Source organism: Sinohyriopsis cumingii, chromosome 9, assembly GCF_028554795.1.
Source record: "Sinohyriopsis cumingii isolate HCF-2022 chromosome 9, ASM2855479v2, whole genome shotgun sequence".
NCBI classification, from domain to species: Eukaryota; Metazoa; Mollusca; class Bivalvia; order Unionida; family Unionidae; genus Sinohyriopsis; species Sinohyriopsis cumingii.
Genome location: NC_142969.1, coordinates 96,582,417 through 96,603,520, shown reverse-complemented (window position 1 = coordinate 96,603,520; position 21,104 = coordinate 96,582,417). Strand labels below are relative to the sequence as shown.

Here is a 21,104-nt window from a genome sequence, read left to right as displayed (position 1 = left end):
TTTGTGGGGTGTCAAGGGCAAAATACAGCTTGGCAGAGCCCATCACTCTCCAGACTGGATGACCACAGCCAAAATCCACTGATATAATGTGGCATGCCCTGGCCCTGAGCACATGGTTGCTGCTGAGCTCATATTGGAGCCATTCTGCCCTGGCCATTGACTTCATCAAGGAAGACTTCTGCCCAGTGATGCTGTGCTATCATTACACTATTTTGCCTATAGTTGGGAGAAAAAGGCAATGGAATCCTGGATAGAAAGAATATGCTGCAAAATTGAACACAGTCTGAGTATAAATGACAGCAAAATGACATCAGCTGGTGAAATATCTTAACAACCCATAAACAAGGGAAAACTACCACCATCAAGACAAATCTGGAAAATGCCTCACTGGAGACCAAGAGATCATCAATCGATGGACAGAATACTGCTCAGAACTGTACAATTATAAGACCCAAGGAGATCCAGCAGTATTAAATTGCCCCCAGGCAGAAGAAATTGATGACAATCCCATTCTTTGTGAAGAAGTAAAAATTGCAGTTAGGTCTTTAAAGAAAGGAAAGTCAGCTGGTGATGACAACATACCAGCAGAGCTCATTTAAGCTGCAGTTCGAGAAGAGATATGCAACAAGATATGGCAGAGAGAAGAATGGCACACCACATGGACTCAGTCCTTGGTCATCATGATCCCCAAGAAAGGAAACCTACAGCTATGCCAAAACTACAAAACCATCAGTCTGATCAGTCACCTGAGCAAAGTCATTGCTGAAGGTAATTCTCAACAGACTAAAGCATCAAGCAAAGAAAATTATTGCTGAAGAGCAGGCAGGCTTCTGAGCAGGAAGGAGCACCACAGAACAAATCTTCAATCTCAGACTCCTTTGCAAGAAATATCTAGAGCATCAGCAGAATCTGTATCATGTCTTTATAGATTTCAAAAAGGCCTTTGATAGGGTATGGCATGCGACCTTATGAGCAACTATGAGGAAGTACAACATCAGCTCAAACTTGGTGCAGGTTGTTGAGCACCTCTATGACAAAGCCATCAGTGCTGCCCTTACCAATAGCAGTAGAGGAGATTGGTTTTGAACAACAGTTGGTGTCAGACAGAAGTCACCTACATTCTTCAACATTTTCTGCAAAGGATCATGGAGTATGCCTTGCAACCACAAGGGCACTGTCAGCATCAGAAGAAGAACAATCACCAACCTTCACTTTGTAGATGATATTATGGCTTAGCAGGAAATGAAAAAGAACTGGCTGACTTGGTTGAGTGCCTCGACACAACCTCCAAAGCATACAGTATGGATATTAGCACCAAAAAAACCAAAATGATGACAAACACCACCAATCAGTGCAGAATTAAAGGTCAGTGGATAGAAGCTGGAAAGAGTCATGAGCTTCAAGTACATGGGATCAATTATCACAGACGAGGGCTCCAAACCAAATCTACTTTGCTGGGTTGCCCAGACAACAGCAGCAACAATATGGTCGAGACCAATATCAAAAGATACCAATATTGCTTTTGGTTCCAAAATAAGGCTGACATGCTCAGTTGTCATATCCATCTTTCTGTATGCTTGTGAAACATGGACGCTCACATCAGATCTACAAAGAAGGATTCAAATCTTTGAAATGAGGTGCTACCGCAAGATGTTGGGCATCTCATACATTGACCATTAACCAACAAAGAAGTCCACAAAAGGATCCAATGAGCCATTAGATCCTATGAAAACCTCTTGACCACTGTAAAAAGACATAAACTGGAGTGGTACGGTCATGTCTCTAGATCATATGGACAGTGAAGGGATGCAGGCACAGTGAGGGGGTGAAGGCACAGTGAGGGGGTGCAGAAGGAGAGGCAGGCAGAAAAAGAGGTGGGAAGACAACATTAAGGAGTGGACAGGCACAGGATTTGGAGATTCCCAAAGGGCAGTAGAGAACAGGGAAAGATGGAGAGAATTGGTTGTAAAGTCAACTGTAGTGCCGCAATGACCCCTTGGGTTAAGGGATTGATGAAGATGATTATGATGACATATTTTTCAGGTGTTAAATTGACATCTGAAAATGTTTGCCTAAGAGATTGTGTCATAGTTCACCATCCAAATGTCTTTTCATTCAATGTCATATTACTGACAAGTACAAAAAAGTGTAGATTCTTCAATTAATAACTTGTGCATGAACTGAGTGAAGTATGTTGTATTACCCCAGGGTATTAATTGAGACTGGTGTGTTATATTCCCCCAGGGTGTTTATCGAGACCAGTGTGTTATATTCACTGGCAGCTTCTATTCAAGCATGTGTTATGTTTCCAGCATGTTTATTGATCCTGGTGTGTTATACCTCTCTGGCATTTATTGAGATAGGTGTGTTATATTCCCACTGGGCATTTATTTAGACAAATGTGTTATATTCCCAAGCAGTATCTATTAAGACAAGTGTGTTATATTCTCTAGGGGCATTTATTTAGACAAATGTGTTATATTCCCAAGGAGTATCTATTAAGACAGACGTTTTATTCCCTAAAGGCATTTATTGAGACAGGTGTGTTATATTCCTCCTTGGTGTTTACTGGGACAGATGTATTATGTTCCCCTGGGGTATTTATTGAGATCAGTTTATGTATTAAGCTGAATACAATAGATAGACTTTTTACTTATGTTTCTATGGAAATGAAACTCTTTGGAAGCTATCCAAAAGATCACTTTGAATGAATATATCACAAGAAACATCTTTGATTCCAACAAAATTTGATCTAAATAATTCCAGTTGTCTTCATGTGAAAAACTGTTTACTTTTGGTTACTAAAGGAACAGAAACAACTGAATAATAAAAGTTTTATTTAAATTGTCAAACTATGGTAAATGTAGATGACGCACAATGGTATATGTACAATTGATGATGGATGCATGCCATGAGCTTGTATTGCCTTCAGTTGGATCAGCCAAAATTTGACTTTGAATGACTAAATATCTATTTTACCAATAAAACTCTTGGCTGGCATATCTTCAAGTCTGACTGACAAGTGGCTCAGTTGTATTGCATGGGGTTTCTAGCTGATGAAGGAATTCATCTCCGCAAATATAACTAAAAGCTAACACCTAGAGAACCAGTCAAATCTAAATTATGACTGGAAGTGAGGTTCCAGGTCAGACAAGTGACTCTATAAAGGGATAACAGTGTGTTAGCAGGATTAGGGGATTTAGACCTAGTGAATTTAGAATAATACCACAGATATCCCGGGGATGAACAGATTTACTGAGTCTAGTATTTAAGATAGTTTAACATGGGAGCCATAGATCAATACAGAACAACCATTATAACACAGAATGGTGTGAAGTTCTTCACATGCTATATGTACTCATTTATAAGTTGGGTCTAACTGCAAACAGCTGAAAACCTGATCTGCCATTGCAGAATGCTCTTTCAGATCCGAGTAATATGTTGTTCGCTGTACAGATCATTCCTAACAAACTGCACAAAACCAGAGCTGCTGGCATATAATGAGACAGCAGATCTGGGTCTGTGTAGTTTGCAGTTGGACTCTCCTTACAAATGAGTATATACAATAATAACTGCAAACTAGTTAACAAGAAACTTTAATACTGCCAAAGCAAAGGAAAAATGGAATGTTGGACAGAAATGTGTCTAGATATATAATCCTGTTTGCTTGGAGATATTTTACTACAGCTAAGTCACACAGTTATCATGGATAGGTAACAAGATATTCCGTTATTTTTTTTTTCATACATGTCCACAGCATAATAAAATTTCTTAAACCATCTTATTATACATATATATAATAAAAAAATATATATAAAAAAAATAATAATAATAATAATATTTTTTTTGCATAGGGTGATTCATTAATCAAAGTATATTCTCCCTTGAGGTCCTCTAGAGTTGAAAGTATAACAATGTACATCAAGCAATCAATGCTTTATTAGTCACTACTTGATTGTTTAAAATCTGTTAAGCATTATAATGACCAATTTTATTAAAATCTATTTGTAACATCAACATTTTTGTTTACTGCTCCAGTGGCCTAGCGGTAAGAGCATCCACCTCAGATGCGAGAGGCTGTGGGTTCTATCCCTGGCCGAGTCATACCAAAGACTTATATAAAAAAGATGGTACTAACAGCTGCCTCGCTTGATACTCAGCATTAAGAGGTTAGTGTTTGGTCTTGTTGGTCTGGCGTCAGGATAATGTGACTGGGTGAGACATCATGCTACATGTCTGCAGCATGATGTCTCACTGCTAGACATCACTATAAACTGCCACACTGCAGACATTGTAGTGATATGACTGAAAAAGTGTTAAAGCTATGTTAAAAATCCAAATCACACAAACACACATACAAACACACACACACACACATACATACTTGTTATATCTCTTCTACAGTACTGTAATACATAGTGCAAGCTTGTTCCACACACATGAACCAGATTAATGCAGGCTTTTCTTCAGTAGCTCTCTGTTCTTGGTTTGAAAGATGAAGAATTCCATGTGTATGGTCTGCTCTAGAATGTATAACTGCATAATTTATTATAATTTCTAAAAAAACTGTTGCCCCCCCAATTTTTTTTTAAAGAATGCACAAAAATCGTACATCTTATTTTGAAGCCTAGCTTTTATTTCTTCTCTAAAATCCATCTTTTGTTCATAAATTTGTTTCCAAATGAAGGGAAGAATTTTGCCCCATAATTTTCAGTTCTAGAATGGACCCTGCAAATAATGCTGACCATAACTGGTAGTGCTGAATAAGGCCGAATAAATCCTCTTGGTACTGGTACAGTTCCATGACTGTACGAAACTATACATATACAAAAAATAAATGTTTCATATTCTGCAAGCCATTTTAGTTCTGTAAACAACAGTTTTGAGGAATGATCAGTAGATGCATGTAAATAAGGCATGCTGCCCCTTTCTGGAGTATATAAACACTAAAAAGGCTGAGATTTGGCACTGCAGCTACCCCACACAGCTGGACAATAAGCCATAGTTAGAAGAATACTCAAGTTTAACTCATACAGGTCATGTAGGCAAATTTACTGAAATTAAATTTTAATTGTTTTTCTGAAACATAATACTAAAATAGTTCAACCAAGGCTTATTCAGCCCTGAATGTTGAATTCTCTGCATCTTAAATGCCATAAAAAAAAGTTCTAGATGAAAATTGTTGATCGCTACAGACATTTATAATGGTAGCCAGGTTCTAAACTGGGTCAAGTCTATCATAACAATAACAGGGTAGTAACAATTTGTTTCCAATGCATGTTGCTCTTATTGTGATCTCACTGTACATGACATTCATTCCAGTTTATACTGGATCACACCTTTAGGTTAACCTCATCTGAAAATGTCAACAAAGCTATGACATGTTTTTTTCCCTTTTTTATGTAATTTTCTTTTTAAACTGAAATGTTGGATTTTGACAGATTATGTTGCACAACATTCCATTTGGTCACTGCACTGGCATATGTGACATAAATAAATAACGTGATGGGCTTTTGACTTTGTCTTTTTAGCATTTGTGTATATATGGTCTACAGGTGTTTTTGAATTGGATGTTACCCTAGTGATTTCACTGACTTATTGTGAAATACCTAAAGGTTCAACAAAATCCAACAAACGATTCTTTATCTGTTCATTTAAGAGGTCCCTTTTTTGTCACCTAATATGTAAAACAAATTCTCTTCATTTATAACTTTATCTGAAATTCAAAATTTTCAATCCAGTCAACATCTGAAGATGGATACCTACACATGCAAATCAACTAGACAGGGTTTGTTCTGAAGTGTTCTCAATCTATACCAATTCAAATATTTTGGATTCAAGATCCATCCTTCTTTTGTAAACTACCATATTTGACATATGCTAGGAGCCACACACCCCCCCCGCCTTCCTGTCTCTGTGAACAGGTATGTCATATCCATCAATGCAAAGAAAATTATCAGTTGACTATCAGTAAGTTTTGTTTCTGATATGCAAGGCAAATTTACATTGTCATCTGAAAATGTTAACATGAGTTTAACTTTATCTATTTGACCTCTGATGCCTTGAATATTTATATGACCAATATTGACACCTTTTCCTGCAATTCCTAAATTCATAACTGTAACTTTAACAAGATTGCAATAACTATTTTGGTTGCTCAAGGAGACATAATTATTTCTACATACATACATTTAGATTGTTTTATTTGTTTCTACATATATATACATTGTTTGATTTGGTTCTACATACATATACATTGTTTCATTTGTTTCTACATACATTTAGATTGTTTGATTTGGTTCTACATACATATACATTGTTTTATTTGTTTCTACATACATTTACATTGTTTTATTTGTTTCTACATACATTTACACTGTTTTATTTGTTTATATATATATATATATATATATATATATATATATATATATATATATATATATATATATACATATATATATATATATACATACATTGTTTGATTTGGTTCTACATACATATACATTGTTTTTATCCATTTTGCTATCTTTAGACCCATTCTCATGCATAGTTTGTTTCTTAGTCCTATTTAATGTATTATTTACAGTAGTAGCTTATTCCAAATGCTGGTTTTGTTGTCATCTTTACCGCTAGAGATCTAGATTACATAATTACATGTAGATTTGTTGCATTAAACATCATACGAAAGTTAAGATTAAGAATTTGCTTATACAAGTTGTATTAAATAAGTGGCATCTGGATTTATCAGTAGACAAGAGTCTGGGATAAAGCTATTCACGCCACTAATTGAGACAAAAGTAACACTGCAGTATGCTTAAAAATTCAACTTGTGCTGATCACTGTGACTGAAGAGAGGTCTGTGAAAAAAATCAATGAATGTCTGAATAATATCTTGTAGACATGATGCTATGCCATAATTCAGTCTGAGGGTGCCAAGGGCAGTTTTTGGATGGATTCAGGTCTCTTAGATGCTTCCACAATATCCAGGTGCTCTTATTTTCATAAAAACCGTATTTGTAATATTTTTATTTTGCCTAATAAATCCAGTACCTGATTTTATGTATTGTTTACTAGTTTTTAATTCCTTTCATCTTGATAAATTTTATTCCTTTAGCCTTGTCTCACTGATGTTTGGGGCAATCCATTAGATTTTAAGTTGGTTTTTAACCTCTTTTGTTTTATTCTGGGGAGTATTTTTTTTTATTGAAGACAGTATTCAAAAGCTGATACCATGTTCCTAAGACAGTAGTGACATAGCTATATTTCTAACTGAGTAGTAGGGTTTGCAAATTAAATAATTTAATAACATTTCCTAATCAAAGTGTTTCAAGTCCTGTATGATGTTTCAATGTGGAGACCATTTGTTGGCAGTTTGAGAGCATTTCTGGTTAAACAGACACAAAACATAAGTGTCAAAGAACTCCATAAATATTATAAGCTTCATTGTTCTTTCCACTCTTTTTATTATCATTTTGTGCAGATTTTTGACAATCTGATAAAGCGTTTTTTAAAACAAACTGTTATAGCGGGTCTTTTTCTTTGTAAACCATTAAGAACCATTTGTGCTCACTACAATTAAACAATGAAACAAGCTCTATGATGGGCCAAACACAATACCTGTACCAGCAATGAGGAACCAAATACAAACACTGTACAAGCTGAATGATGTGCCAAATATAAACACTGAACAAGTTCAATGAGGGGCCAAATACAATAAATGTACTAGTTCAATGATTGGCCAAATACAAACATTGTACAGGCTGAATAATGTGCCAAATATAAACAATGAATAAGTTCAATGAGGGGCCAAATACAATACCTGTACCAGATCAATATGGGGCAAATGTAAATGCTGTACAAGCTGAAAATGATGAGCTACATATAAACACTGTACAAGTTCAATGATGGGCTAAACACAAATGCTGTGCAAGTGGAATGATTGGCCAAATACAAACACTTTACAAGCTCAATGACAGGCCACACACAAACACCCAACAAACTCAATGATAGCCCAAATAGAAACACTGAACAAGTTATATGAATGGCCAAACAAAAACAATAAGCAACTTCTAACATGGACCAAATAGAAACACTGAACAAACCGAATAATGGGTCAAACACAAACACCCAACAAGTTCAATGATAGGCCAAATACAAACACTTACAAACTCAATGACAGGCCACACACAAACACCCAACAAGTTCAATGATAGGCCAAATACAAACACTGTGCAAGCTCAATGATGGGCCAAACACAAACACCCAACAAGCTCAATGATAGGCCAAATATAAACAATTTACAAGCTCAATGACAGGCCACACACAAACACCCAACAAACTCAATGATAGGCCAAATATAAACACTGCAAGCTCAATGATGGGCCACACAAATACCCAACAAGCTCAATGATAGGCCAAATACAAACACTTTACAAGCTCAATGACAGGCCACACACAAACACCCAACAAACTCAATGATAGGCCAAATATAAACACTGCAAGCTCAATGATGGGCCACACAAACACCCAACAAGCTCAATGATAGGCCAAATATAAACAATTTACAAGCTCAATGACAGGCCACACACAAACACCCAACAAACTCAATGATAGGCCAAATATAAACACTGCAAGCTCAATGATGGGCCACACAAATACCCAACAAGCTCAATGATAGGCCAAATACAAACACTTTACAAGCTCAATGACAGGCCACACACAAACACCCAACAAACTCAATGATAGGCCAAATATAAACACTGCAAGCTCAATGATGGGCCACACAAACACCCAACAAGCTCAATGACAGGCCACACACAAACACCCAACAAACTCAATGATAGCCCAAATACAAACACTTTACAAGCTCAACGACAGGCCACACACAAACATCCAACAAGCTCATTGATGGTCCAAATACAAAATGAGATTAAACTTCAATTGCTGAAATGTATTTCTTTGGGTATAAAATGACTAGTCTGTGATAGTAAGATCTTTTGTTAAAGGTGGTCAATCCGAATGTGTGGGTCCTTTATTATCCCAACTGAATATTAGTTACATGTATACTTTTATCTTGGAAATATATTATTAAGTCATAATAGCATGCAACAAAAATACACAAAATACTTATTTACACACATGCATTATATTTGTACATAACACAGTGTTATACTCTTGTCCATCTGTACATGATATATAACATTATACTCTCACTGATCTGTGTATGACATGTAGTGTTATATTCTTGTCCATCTGTACATACAGTGTTATACTCTTGTCCAGCTGTACATAGTGTCATATTCTTGTCTATCTGTACATGACATATAACATTATACTCTCACTGATCTGTGTATGACATGTAGTGTTATATTCTTGTCCATCTGTACATAGTGTTATACTCTTGTCCAGCTGTACATAGTGTCATATTCTTGTCTATCTGGACATGACATATAACATTATACTCTCACTGATCTGTGTATGACATGTAGTGTTATATTCTTGTCCATCTGTACATACAGTGTTATACTCTTGTCCAGCTGTACATACAGTGTTATACTCTTGTCTAGCTGTACATACAGAGTTATACTGTTGTCTAGCTGTACATACAGTGTTATACTCTTGTCTAGCTGTACATACAGTGTTATACTCTTGGTCCAACTGTCAGTTCAGTTCAGTTTTACCCGTCACCCTGCCAGGGTATAGGCCACCCATAAAAGATTGCCAGAGATTTCTGTCCTATGCGATCACGTTGAGCTGACTCAAGGTGTGACCCAGCTTAGAGACATCCACCTCAAGGTCATGTCTCCCGGTGTTTTTTGGTTGGCCCCTTCTCTGCTTGCCTTGAGGTTCCACCTCAATGCTTGTCTGGTAATGTTGGTTGGTGGCTTACATAGGATTTGTCCTATCCAACCCTATCTTCTCTTCTTGATCTCATCCTCTACCAGAAGCTGGGAGGTTCTCTGCCACAGGTTGGTGTTGCTGATAGTGTCTGGCCAGCGGATCTGGAGAATTCTTCTTAGGCAGCTGTTGATGAAGGTCTGAACTCTCTTTACAGTTGACTTGGTGGTTCTCCAGGTCTCTGCTCCATACAGTAGGACTGACTTCACTTTGGAGCTGAACAGTCTGACTTTGTTAGTCAAGTGAAATCTCTTTAGCGCTGCTGATATTCTTGAGCTGCATGAAAGCTGCTCTTGCCTTTCTGATCCCTGCCACCTAAAATATAGCTTCCCGAAAAGTACCAATCCCTAAATATTGTGAAGCAAAAAAGCAGTAATGAAGTGAACAACATACCTGACCACTGATCAGAATACCAATGTAACAGTTGTCTTGCTTCACCTGGCATCTCAGGGATGACAGTATTCATTTGGAATTTTTCCTACAAAGAGGAAGGAAAGAAAATTTATATTTAATAAAACTGGCATCAAATTTGTCAGTTTAATAAAAATTATAATGCCCCATTTAATGCCCATTATTTCTGCTTTAGCAGTAAAATGAAACCTGCTTTGGTGGCATTTCTGTATAAGAAAAACCTGCTTATGAACCTGCCTTAGCAACATGTCTATATAAAGAACATATGCTTGTACACCTTTCTCAGTGGACACCCTATATAAAAAACATGGACTTGTAAACCCAACTTAGTGGACATCCTTATATAAGGAACACCTGCTTGTAAACCTTTCCTGGTGGGCATCTTTAAATGAAGAATATATGCTTACAAATCAGTCTTAGTTTCTAGCATCCCTACATAATGAACACCTGCTTGCAAACCTGCCTTAACAACATGTCTATATAAAAAGAACACATAATTATAAATCAGCCTAAGTTATTGGCATATCTATGTAAAGAGCTTCTTATAAATGTGCCTTGATGAATATCTTTGTATACAGAATGCATGCCTTACAAATCAGCCTCAGTTGGCATCCTATGCCAAAAAAACCACCTGCTTATTTATTAACTTGCCTTGGTAGATATCTCTAGAACAGATTCTACATCTAAGTAGGTGGAACATACCATTTTGAACAAGGTAAGATTGTCAGGTCACAGTGTGCAGATCCAGTATATGTCAATGAAGATTTCCATGCATATTATTTTTTAACTGACCTAGATCTTTAAGAATGCATATTGAGGTAGTATTGCTGGTGTGGACAAGCAAACCACTAAGAATGCATACAGATGTAATATTCATGTGTGGACAAGTATACCACTAAGAAGGCATACAGAAATAGTATTCATGTGTGGACAAGTATACCATTAAGAATGCATACAGATGTAGTATTCATGTGTGGACAAGTATACCATTAAGAATGCATACAGATGTAATATTTATGTGTGGACAAACATGCCACTAAGAATGCATATTGATGTAATATTCATGTGTGGACAAACATGCCACTAAGAATGCATACAGATGTTGCATTCATGTGTGGACAAACATGCCACTAAGAATGCATACAGATGTAGTATTCATGTGTGGACAAGCATGCCACTAAGAATGCATACAGATGTTGCATTCATGTGTGGACAAACATGCCACTAAAAATGCATACAGATGTAGTATTCATGTGTGGACAAACATGCCACTAAGAATGCATACAGATGTTGCATTCATGTGTGGATAAACATGCCACTAAAAATGCATACAGATGTTGCATTCATGTGTGGACAAACATGTCACTAAAAATGCATACAGATGTAGTATTCATGTGTGGACAAACATGCCACTAAGAATGCATACAGATGTTGCATTCATGTGTGGACAAACATGTCACTAAAATGAATACAGATGTAGTATTCATGTGTGGACAAACATGCCACTAAGAATGCATACAGATGAAGTATTCATGTGTGGACAAACATGCCACTAAGAATGCATACAGATGTAATATTCATGTGTGGACAAACATGCCACTAAGAATGCATACTGATGTAATATTCATGTGTGGACAAACATGCCACTAAGAATGCATACAGATGTTGCATTCATGTGTGGACAAACATGCCACTAAAAATGCATACAGATGTAATATTCATGTGTGGACAAACATGCCACTAAGAAGGCATACAGATGTAGTATTCATGTGTGGACAAACATGCCACTAAGAATGCATACAGATGTAGTATTCATGTGTGGACAAGTATACCACTAAGAAGGCATACAGAAGTAGTATTCATGTGTGGACAAGCATGCCACTAAGAATGCATACAGATGTTGCATTCATGTGTGGACAAACATGCCACTAAAAATGCATACAGATGTAATATTCATGTGTGGACAAACATGCCACTAAGAAGGCATACAGATGTAGTATTCATGTGTGGACAAACATGCCACTAAGAATGCATACAGATGTAGTATTCATGTGTGGACAAGTATACCACTAAGAAGGCATACAGAAGTAGTATTCATGTGTGGACAAGCATGCCACTAAGAAGGCATACAGATGTAGTATTCATGTGTGGACAAGTATCCCATTAAGAATGCATACAGATGTAATATTCATGTGTGGACAAACATGCCACTAAGAATGCATACAGATGTTGCATTCATGTGTGGACAAACATGCCACTAAAAATGCATACAGATGTAGTATTCATGTGTGGACAAACATGCCACTAAGAATGCATACAGATGTTGCATTCATGTGTGGACAAACATGCCACTAAAAATGCATACAGATGTAGTATTCATGTGTGGACAAACATGCCACTAAAAATGCATACAGATGTTGCATTCATGTGTGGACAAGCATGCCACTAAGAATGCATACAGATGTAGTATTCATGTGTGGACAAGCATGCCACTAAGAATGCATACAGATGTAGTATTCATGTGTGGACAAGCATGCCACTAAGAATGCATACAGATGTAGTATTCATGTGTGGACAAGCATGCCACTAAGAATGCATACAGATGTAGTATTCATGTGTGGACGAACATGCCACTAAGAATGCATACAGATGTAGTATTCATGTGTGGACAAGCATGCCACTAAGAATGCATACAGATGTAGTATTCATGTGTGGACAAGCATGCCACTAAGAATGCATACAGATGTAGTATTCATGTGTGGACAAGCATGCCACTAAGAATGCATACAGATGTAGTATTCATGTGTGGACAAACATGCCACTAAGAATGCATACAGATGTAGTATTCATGTGTGGACAAGCATGCCACTAAGAATGCATACAGATGTTGCATTCATGTGTGGACGAACATGCCACTAAAAATGCATACAGATGTAGTATTCATGTGTGGACAAGCATGCCACTAAGAATGCATACAGATGTAGTATTCATGTGTGGACAAGCATGCCACTAAGAATGCATACAGATGTAGTATTCATGTGTGGACAAGCATGCCACTAAGAATGCATACAGATGTAGTATTCATGTGTGGACAAGCATGCCACTAAGAATGCATACAGATGTAGTATTCATGTGTGGACAAGCATGCCACTAAGAATGCATACAGATGTAGTATTCATGTGTGGACGAACATGCCACTAAAAATGCATACAGATGTAGTATTCATGTGTGGACAAGCATGCCACTAAGAATGCATACAGATGTAGTATTCATGTGTGGACAAGCATGCCACTAAGAATGCATACAGATGTAGTATTCATGTGTGGACAAGCATGCCACTAAGAATGCATACAGATGTAGTATTCATGTGTGGACAAGCATGCCACTAAGAATGCATACAGATGTAGTATTCATGTGTGGACAAGCATGCCACTAAGAATGCATACAGATGTAGTATTCATGTGTGGACAAGCATGCCACTAAGAATGCATACAGATGTAGTATTCATGTGTGGACAAGCATGCCACTAAGAATGCATACAGATGTAGTATTCATGTGTGGACAAGCATGCCACTAAGAATGCATACAGATGTAGTATTCATGTGTGGACAAGCATGCCACTAAGAATGCATACAGATGTAGTATTCATGTGTGGACAAGCATGCCACTAAGAATGCATACAGATGTAGTATTCATGTGTGGACAAGCATGCCACTAAGAATGCATACAGATGTAGTATTCATGTGTGGACAAGCATGCCACTAAGAATGCATACAGATGTAGTATTCATGTGTGGACAAGCATGCCACTAAGAATGCATACAGATGTAGTATTCATGTGTGGACAAGCATGCCACTAAGAATGCATACAGATGTAGTATTCATGTGTGGACAAGCATGCCACTAAGAATGCATACAGATGTAGTATTCATGTGTGGACAAGCATGCCACTAAGAATGCATACAGATGTAGTATTCATGTGTGGACAAACATGCCACTAAGAATGCATACAGATGTTGCATTCATGTGTGGACAAACATGTCACTAAAAATGCATACACATGTAGTATTCATGTGTGGACAAACATGCCACTAAGAATGCATACAGATGTTGCATTCATGTGTGGACAAACATGCCACTAAGAATGCATACAGATGTTGCATTCATGTGTGGACAAACATGTCACTAAAAATGCATACACATGTAGTATTCATGTGTGGACAAACATGCCACTAAGAATGCATACAGATGTAGTATTCATGTGTGGACAAGCATGCCACTAAGAATGCATACAGATGTTGCATTCATGTGTGGACAAACATGCCACTAAAAATGCATACAGATGTAGTATTCATGTGTGGACAAACATGCCACTAAGAATGCATACAGATGTTGCATTCATGTGTGGACAAACATGTCACTAAAAATGCATACAGATGTAGTATTCATGTGTGGACAAACATGCCACTAAGAATGCATACAGATGTAATATTCATGTGTGGACAAACATGTCACTAAAATGAATACAGATGTAGTATTCATGTGTGGACAAGTATACCACTAAGAAGGCATACAGAAGTAGTATTCATGTGTGGACAAGTATACCATTAAGAATGCATACAGATGTAATATTCATGTGTGGACAAACATGCCACTAAGAATGCATACTGATGTAATATTCATGTGTGGACAAACATGTCACTAAAAATGCATAAGATGCAGTATTCATGTGTGGCCAAACATGTCACTAAGAATGCATACAGATGTAGTATTCATGTGTGGACAAACATGCCACTAAGAATGCATACTGATGTAATATTCATGTGTGGACAAACATGTCACTAAAAATACATAAGATGCAGTATTCATGTGTGGCCAAACATGTCACTGAGAATGCATAAAGATGTAGTATTCATGTGTGGACAAACATGCCACTAAAAATGCATACAGATGTAGTATTCATGTGTGGACAAACATGCCACTAAGAATGCATACAGATGTTGCATTCATGTGTGGACAAACATGTCACTAAAAATGCATACAGATGTAGTATTCATGTGTGGACAAACATGCCACTAAGAATGCATACAGATGTAATATTCATGTGTGGACAAACATGTCACTAAAATGAATACAGATGTAGTATTCATGTGTGGACAAGTATACCACTAAGAAGGCATACAGAAGTAGTATTCATGTGTGGACAAGTATACCATTAAGAATGCATACAGATGTAATATTCATGTGTGGACAAACATGCCACTAAGAATGCATACTGATGTAATATTCATGTGTGGACAAACATGTCACTAAAAATGCATAAGATGCAGTATTCATGTGTGGCCAAACATGTCACTAAGAATGCATACAGATGTAGTATTCATGTGTGGACAAACATGCCACTAAGAATGCATACTGATGTAATATTCATGTGTGGACAAACATGTCACTAAAAATACATAAGATGCAGTATTCATGTGTGGCCAAACATGTCACTGAGAATGCATAAAGATGTAGTATTCATGTGTGGACAAACATGTCACTAAGAATGCATACAGATGTAATATTCATGTGTGGACAAACATGTCACTAAGAATGCATACAGATGTAATATTCATGTGTGGACAAACATGTCACTAAAAATGCATACAGATGTAGTATTCATGTGTGGATAAGCATACCACAGTATTTATGTGTGGACAAGCATACAGTATTGTGAATGAAATCCCCAAATATCATAAATGTTCTACCACAGGTCCAACAGTATAAAAATTTCCCAACAAATTAAAAGAATCTTAAATGTGCTGATATACTAATAGTCTTGATGTGTTACAATGATATAATTCAGACTGTCTTAGAAAGAGTCCTCAATAATCCCAAAGCAGTGGTCTATTCTAAAAGTTATTAAGCTCTTTGTAAATTCAATGAATAATTTAGATATTTAATTGTTCTCCAGATGTAACTGAACACATCGAAAAGTGATTCCACCGACTAATATTACTATTAGTCTTATAACATTGCTTTCAGAAAATACCAAACTGGCAAACAAGACCAGACCTAGAACTCAAATTAAAGAAAACATCATGACAACAATCACACAGACAATATAATTTACCAGACAAAAAACCGATGTCCTGAACTCAAATCCAAGTAAATATGTTGTTTACAAATGATCATTATCTTAAAGTATTCCCTAGAATCATGGACAAAAAGTAGGTATGTCATATGTTAAATATGTTGGCTACAAATGACACTTACAATCTATAATCATGAACAAAAGTTAAACAATTTATATATTTTTATATATATATATATATATAGAGAGAGAGAGAGAGAGAGAGAGAGAGAGAGAATTATAAATATACACCAGACAGAATGGAAAGTGATATCCCTGGATTTCTATGGAAGAATGCTTGATAATAGTAGGCAGAATTAATATTTTAATACAAATAATACTATCATACAGGTTAGAGAATTTTTAATTCACGCTCTATGGAGATTCAAACCAAGGTCAGCAGGTAAACGTCACCCATCGCCTTGCCTGCACACATGAGCCCATATTCCCTCACAACTAAGCACATATCACCAAAATATGATGTTACTCAATCAGCCTTCTATTATCAAGCATTCTTCTATAGGATTCCAAGGATAGCACTTTCTGTTCTATCTGGTGTATATTTATTTATATTTCTCTATAATTAATTCTATATACCTTGATTTCTTTCATAGGAATCCAAAATGATTGTGTACATACATGAGAATGAATTACTGGGTCATCATGTGAGTGTGTCTGCTACACATGAATGCATAAAACACAGACTGAGTAACATCATTTTTTGGTGATGTGTGCTTAGTCATGAGGGAATATGGGCTCTTGTGTGCAAGCATGGCGAGGTATGCCATTTAACCACGGTCCTGGGTTCGAATCTCCACAGAGTACAAATTAAAATTTCTCTAACCTGTATGATACTGTTATTTTATTAATATATATATATATATATATATATATATATATATATATATATATATATATATATATATATATATATATATATATGAGGACTTTGTATAGCACCTATCTTTAGAAGCCCTAAGCGCTTTACAACATTAGACAACACCTACAACATAAAAAAACATATAATGATATGATTACAAAAAATAAACACCATGAAATTAGAAAACATAAAAACATGCTGAAAATATTTAAGGTAGGAAACATTATTAGGTCTTGAGTTTGTTCTTGCAGTTGAAATAGGTGAGTTTTAAGACCATATATATGTATTTGGAATACATGTATAGTATGTATACTATATCAATGATATACCACAAAATGTATACATTTTTCAAGAAACCGAGGCTTGCTGAGTTTCCTTTTAATAGTTTTTTTTATACAAGTGATATATCATTGATACAGCAAGAATACTATACATATATTTTATTTATATCAGACACATGTACACATATTTACCCTTCGAATGGAGTTAAGACTGACTACAGGCAACTATGTATTTAGTGAATGAACTGTTGAGTGTGTCCACTAAAAACTGTAGTTCTGGGACTTTTGTGGCTATTCACAATCACCTCTGTTTATTGATAAATTGATTGTTTTCTTTGTTGAATTTCTTTTTTTGTTCACACTGATTAAATCAATATAAGACACACTTATGATTTAAACATAAAAGATGGTTTTAATGAATAAAGTAGAGCACTACAAACACTGAATGCTCAGCCATTCATGTACAAGCACAGTGAAAAATGTATGGCATAGAAACAAAGTGACGAACCAGCAAGAGGTAATTGAAACATTTAATATATTTACAGCAGATCTAAGTCATTATTCTGCTTTAATTAACATAACTACCAACCATAAAATTCTTATTTTCTCTCTCTGTCTCTATCTCTCTCTTTTCCTTTGGTCAGTTTGAGTTAACTTACACCATCATTCATAGGTCCAGATACATTTTCATATGAAAAGAGCAAAAATCCAAGCAAAAATCCTCTGCAGCCTTTGCAAACTTTCATATTTAATCAATAATGATTGACGTTTCTTAACATTATAATAGGTTTAAGAAACAACAACAACAATAAAGCATTAAATATATTACAGTATGTGTACCTTGTAACAGAGAAATTTACCATATATTGTCGATAGGCTATTGCAACTTTGTATCATTGGATATATAAACACTGTAGATAAATCCCAAGGAAAGTGTACACATACTGACATGATGAGCCATATTCTTGTAGGTTACTTGGTGTAAGTTCAATTTCAAGATTTCCATCCAGCCCAAATTCCTTTTCTGACACTCCAGATTTCTGCATTTTTTGTCCCTTATGCATGAGAAGGGAGGGGAGAACGGAAAACAGAAAGGATTTCGATGAAATTTGTACCATATGAAATTCAATTAGTATAACTGGGATTATTAATATGTTTCATGGTTATTAATGAATGGAAATTCATCACTGATCTAGAATCAACAGCACACAGTTGCAAGAATTATATATATATATTTTGATTGCATCATGGACGGATCACAATTTGATATATCAATAGGGTGGCATCATATTGATCTATTTTGTCATCAGCATGATTGCCTTCATGAAAACATGAAACAAGTTCACCTTCCCAGTTATCAGAATTCTCCTCAACATCAACATCAAAATTATTAAACTGTTTAATTGGTTTCAATCAGCAATTCATTAAATGCAAAGCCTTGTGCCTGGTTAATAATACCCAAGTCTTAAATAAAATTTTTAAAAAACCCACATATCATGGATCATTTATAAACAGTTAGATAATAACCTGATACATATAGTCTTTCTTAAATGGCTTATCTACAAGCATACAGTTACTAATAATTTACCTTAAAGCCTGGCTCTAATTTTTTGGGTGCAAAGATTTCAGATTTTCCTACATGTACCATTTCAACTTCATTTGCTTTTCAACATTTTCAGCACACTGCAGTATTTGCTAGCCATAAAAAATCTGGCAGAGCATTTTTTAAGAATGAAGCAGCTACATTTTCCAATGTTTGTGGTGAGTTTTATTTTGATGATTTATTTTAAAAGTGTAAAACTTATATATATAACACTGGACTGAAATACATTAGAGTTTTGTTAATCAGATATAAAATTATTGTGCCACTGAATAGTGTGTGTGTATGTGTGTGTGATTTAGATTTTTGACCTAGCTTTAAATTTTTTTTAGTCATATCACAACAATGTCAGCAGTGTAGCAGTTTATAGTGATGTCTAGCACTCGGGCATCAGGCCGCAGACATACAGCATGAAGTCCCACCTAGTCACATTATCCCGACACCAGGCTGACCAGTCCAGACAGTATCCTCTTAATATTAAGTGCCAAGCAAGACAGCTGTTAGTACCATTTTTATGTCCTTGGTATGACTGGGTCAGGGTTCAAACCCACAACCTACCATATCTGAGGCAGATGCTCTAACCACTTAAGCCACCGGAGCTTTCCCAATGAATAGTATTAGAACCAATAATTCATCTTACTGTAACACATATAAATACAGTTAACCTCAAATTAAAACCAGATAACAATTATCATAACTAAGAGATCAGTCAGGTTAACTTTTAACACCATAATTTGAGATCAGTCATGTATATACAGAAACTTTTAACATCATACTTTGAGATCAGTCAGGTATAGACAGAAACTTTTAACATCATACTTTGAGATCAGTCAGGTATATTCAGAAACTTTTAACATCATACTTTGAGATCAGTCAGGTATAGACAGAAACTTTTAACATCATACTTTGAGATCAGTCAGGTATATACAGAAACTTTTAACATCATACTTTGAGATCAGTCAGGTATATACAGAAACTTTTAACATCATACTTTGAGATCAGTCAGGTATATACATAAACTTTTAGCATCATACTTTGAGATCAGTCAGGTATATACAAAAACATTTTTCATCACAAGATGATTAATCTTTCATCTTACCTTTATTTTTTTACTGGATAAACTTTTGACATTGGGCTCAGGATCTGACTTGGCAGAGTTCAGTGATCCAATCCTGTTGGTCATAGTTGAGCGATCTGACTGACTCCCTGACAATGTCCGTGGACTTAAGATCTCATCCTGAATATGACGTCTCATTGGCATCTCTACATATCTGAGGAAGGAGTCAGAAAAACTGCAGCATATTCATTATCTCTTGATTTATTTTGATGTGCCTATAAATGCCCCCTCCCTTTGCACATGATGGTACCGGGTAATATAAGTATCAAAGACATATGTGGAATAAATAATAATAATAATAGCATAATAAAGAAAAACAACAAATAATTAACCTATCAAAAGAAACTTTTGCAATGGTATTAATGCATTTAATTATACATTTACATTTTACAGCATTTATTAGATACAAGTATAAAAAAACTTACAAAAAGTCATAACATTTTCAAAATGTATATACATGTACAGTGTACCGGTACATGTGGAGAACATAAATTGAACCCTGGGCCTGAAATCTGTTTGTTTCTGACTTGCTAGTCCAGGACCAGTACTCGGGTTCACATAAGTTAAGTACAAATCCAACAACTAACTGTAATGAATTTACAAAGCACAATTTATTCAATTTATACAACAATAGCTGCTAATATATAACAGGTCCATCATGCAAAAACTATTCAATCCCAAACCTCAGACCACCATAATTTGCAGGTTCATAGTCAAAACTATTCAATCACAAACCTCAGACCACCATAATTACAGGTCCATAGTCAAAACTATTTAATACCAGACCTTGGACCACCATAATTA

General features: G+C 35.8%; 1 protein-coding gene across 1 annotated transcript in view; it reads right to left on the bottom strand.

The window, feature by feature from the left end:
• Positions 1–21,104, bottom strand: part of LOC149792288 (uncharacterized) — a 132,558-nt gene that overhangs the window by 40,056 nt on the left and 71,398 nt on the right. The window contains exons 7-8 of the mRNA XM_089969553.1: positions 20,283–20,454; positions 10,291–10,375 (exon numbers count right to left, since the gene is read on the bottom strand). Coding sequence (XP_089825679.1) covers positions 10,291–10,375; positions 20,283–20,454 — 257 coding nt within the window. The remainder of the gene's footprint in view (positions 1–10,290; positions 10,376–20,282; positions 20,455–21,104) is intronic.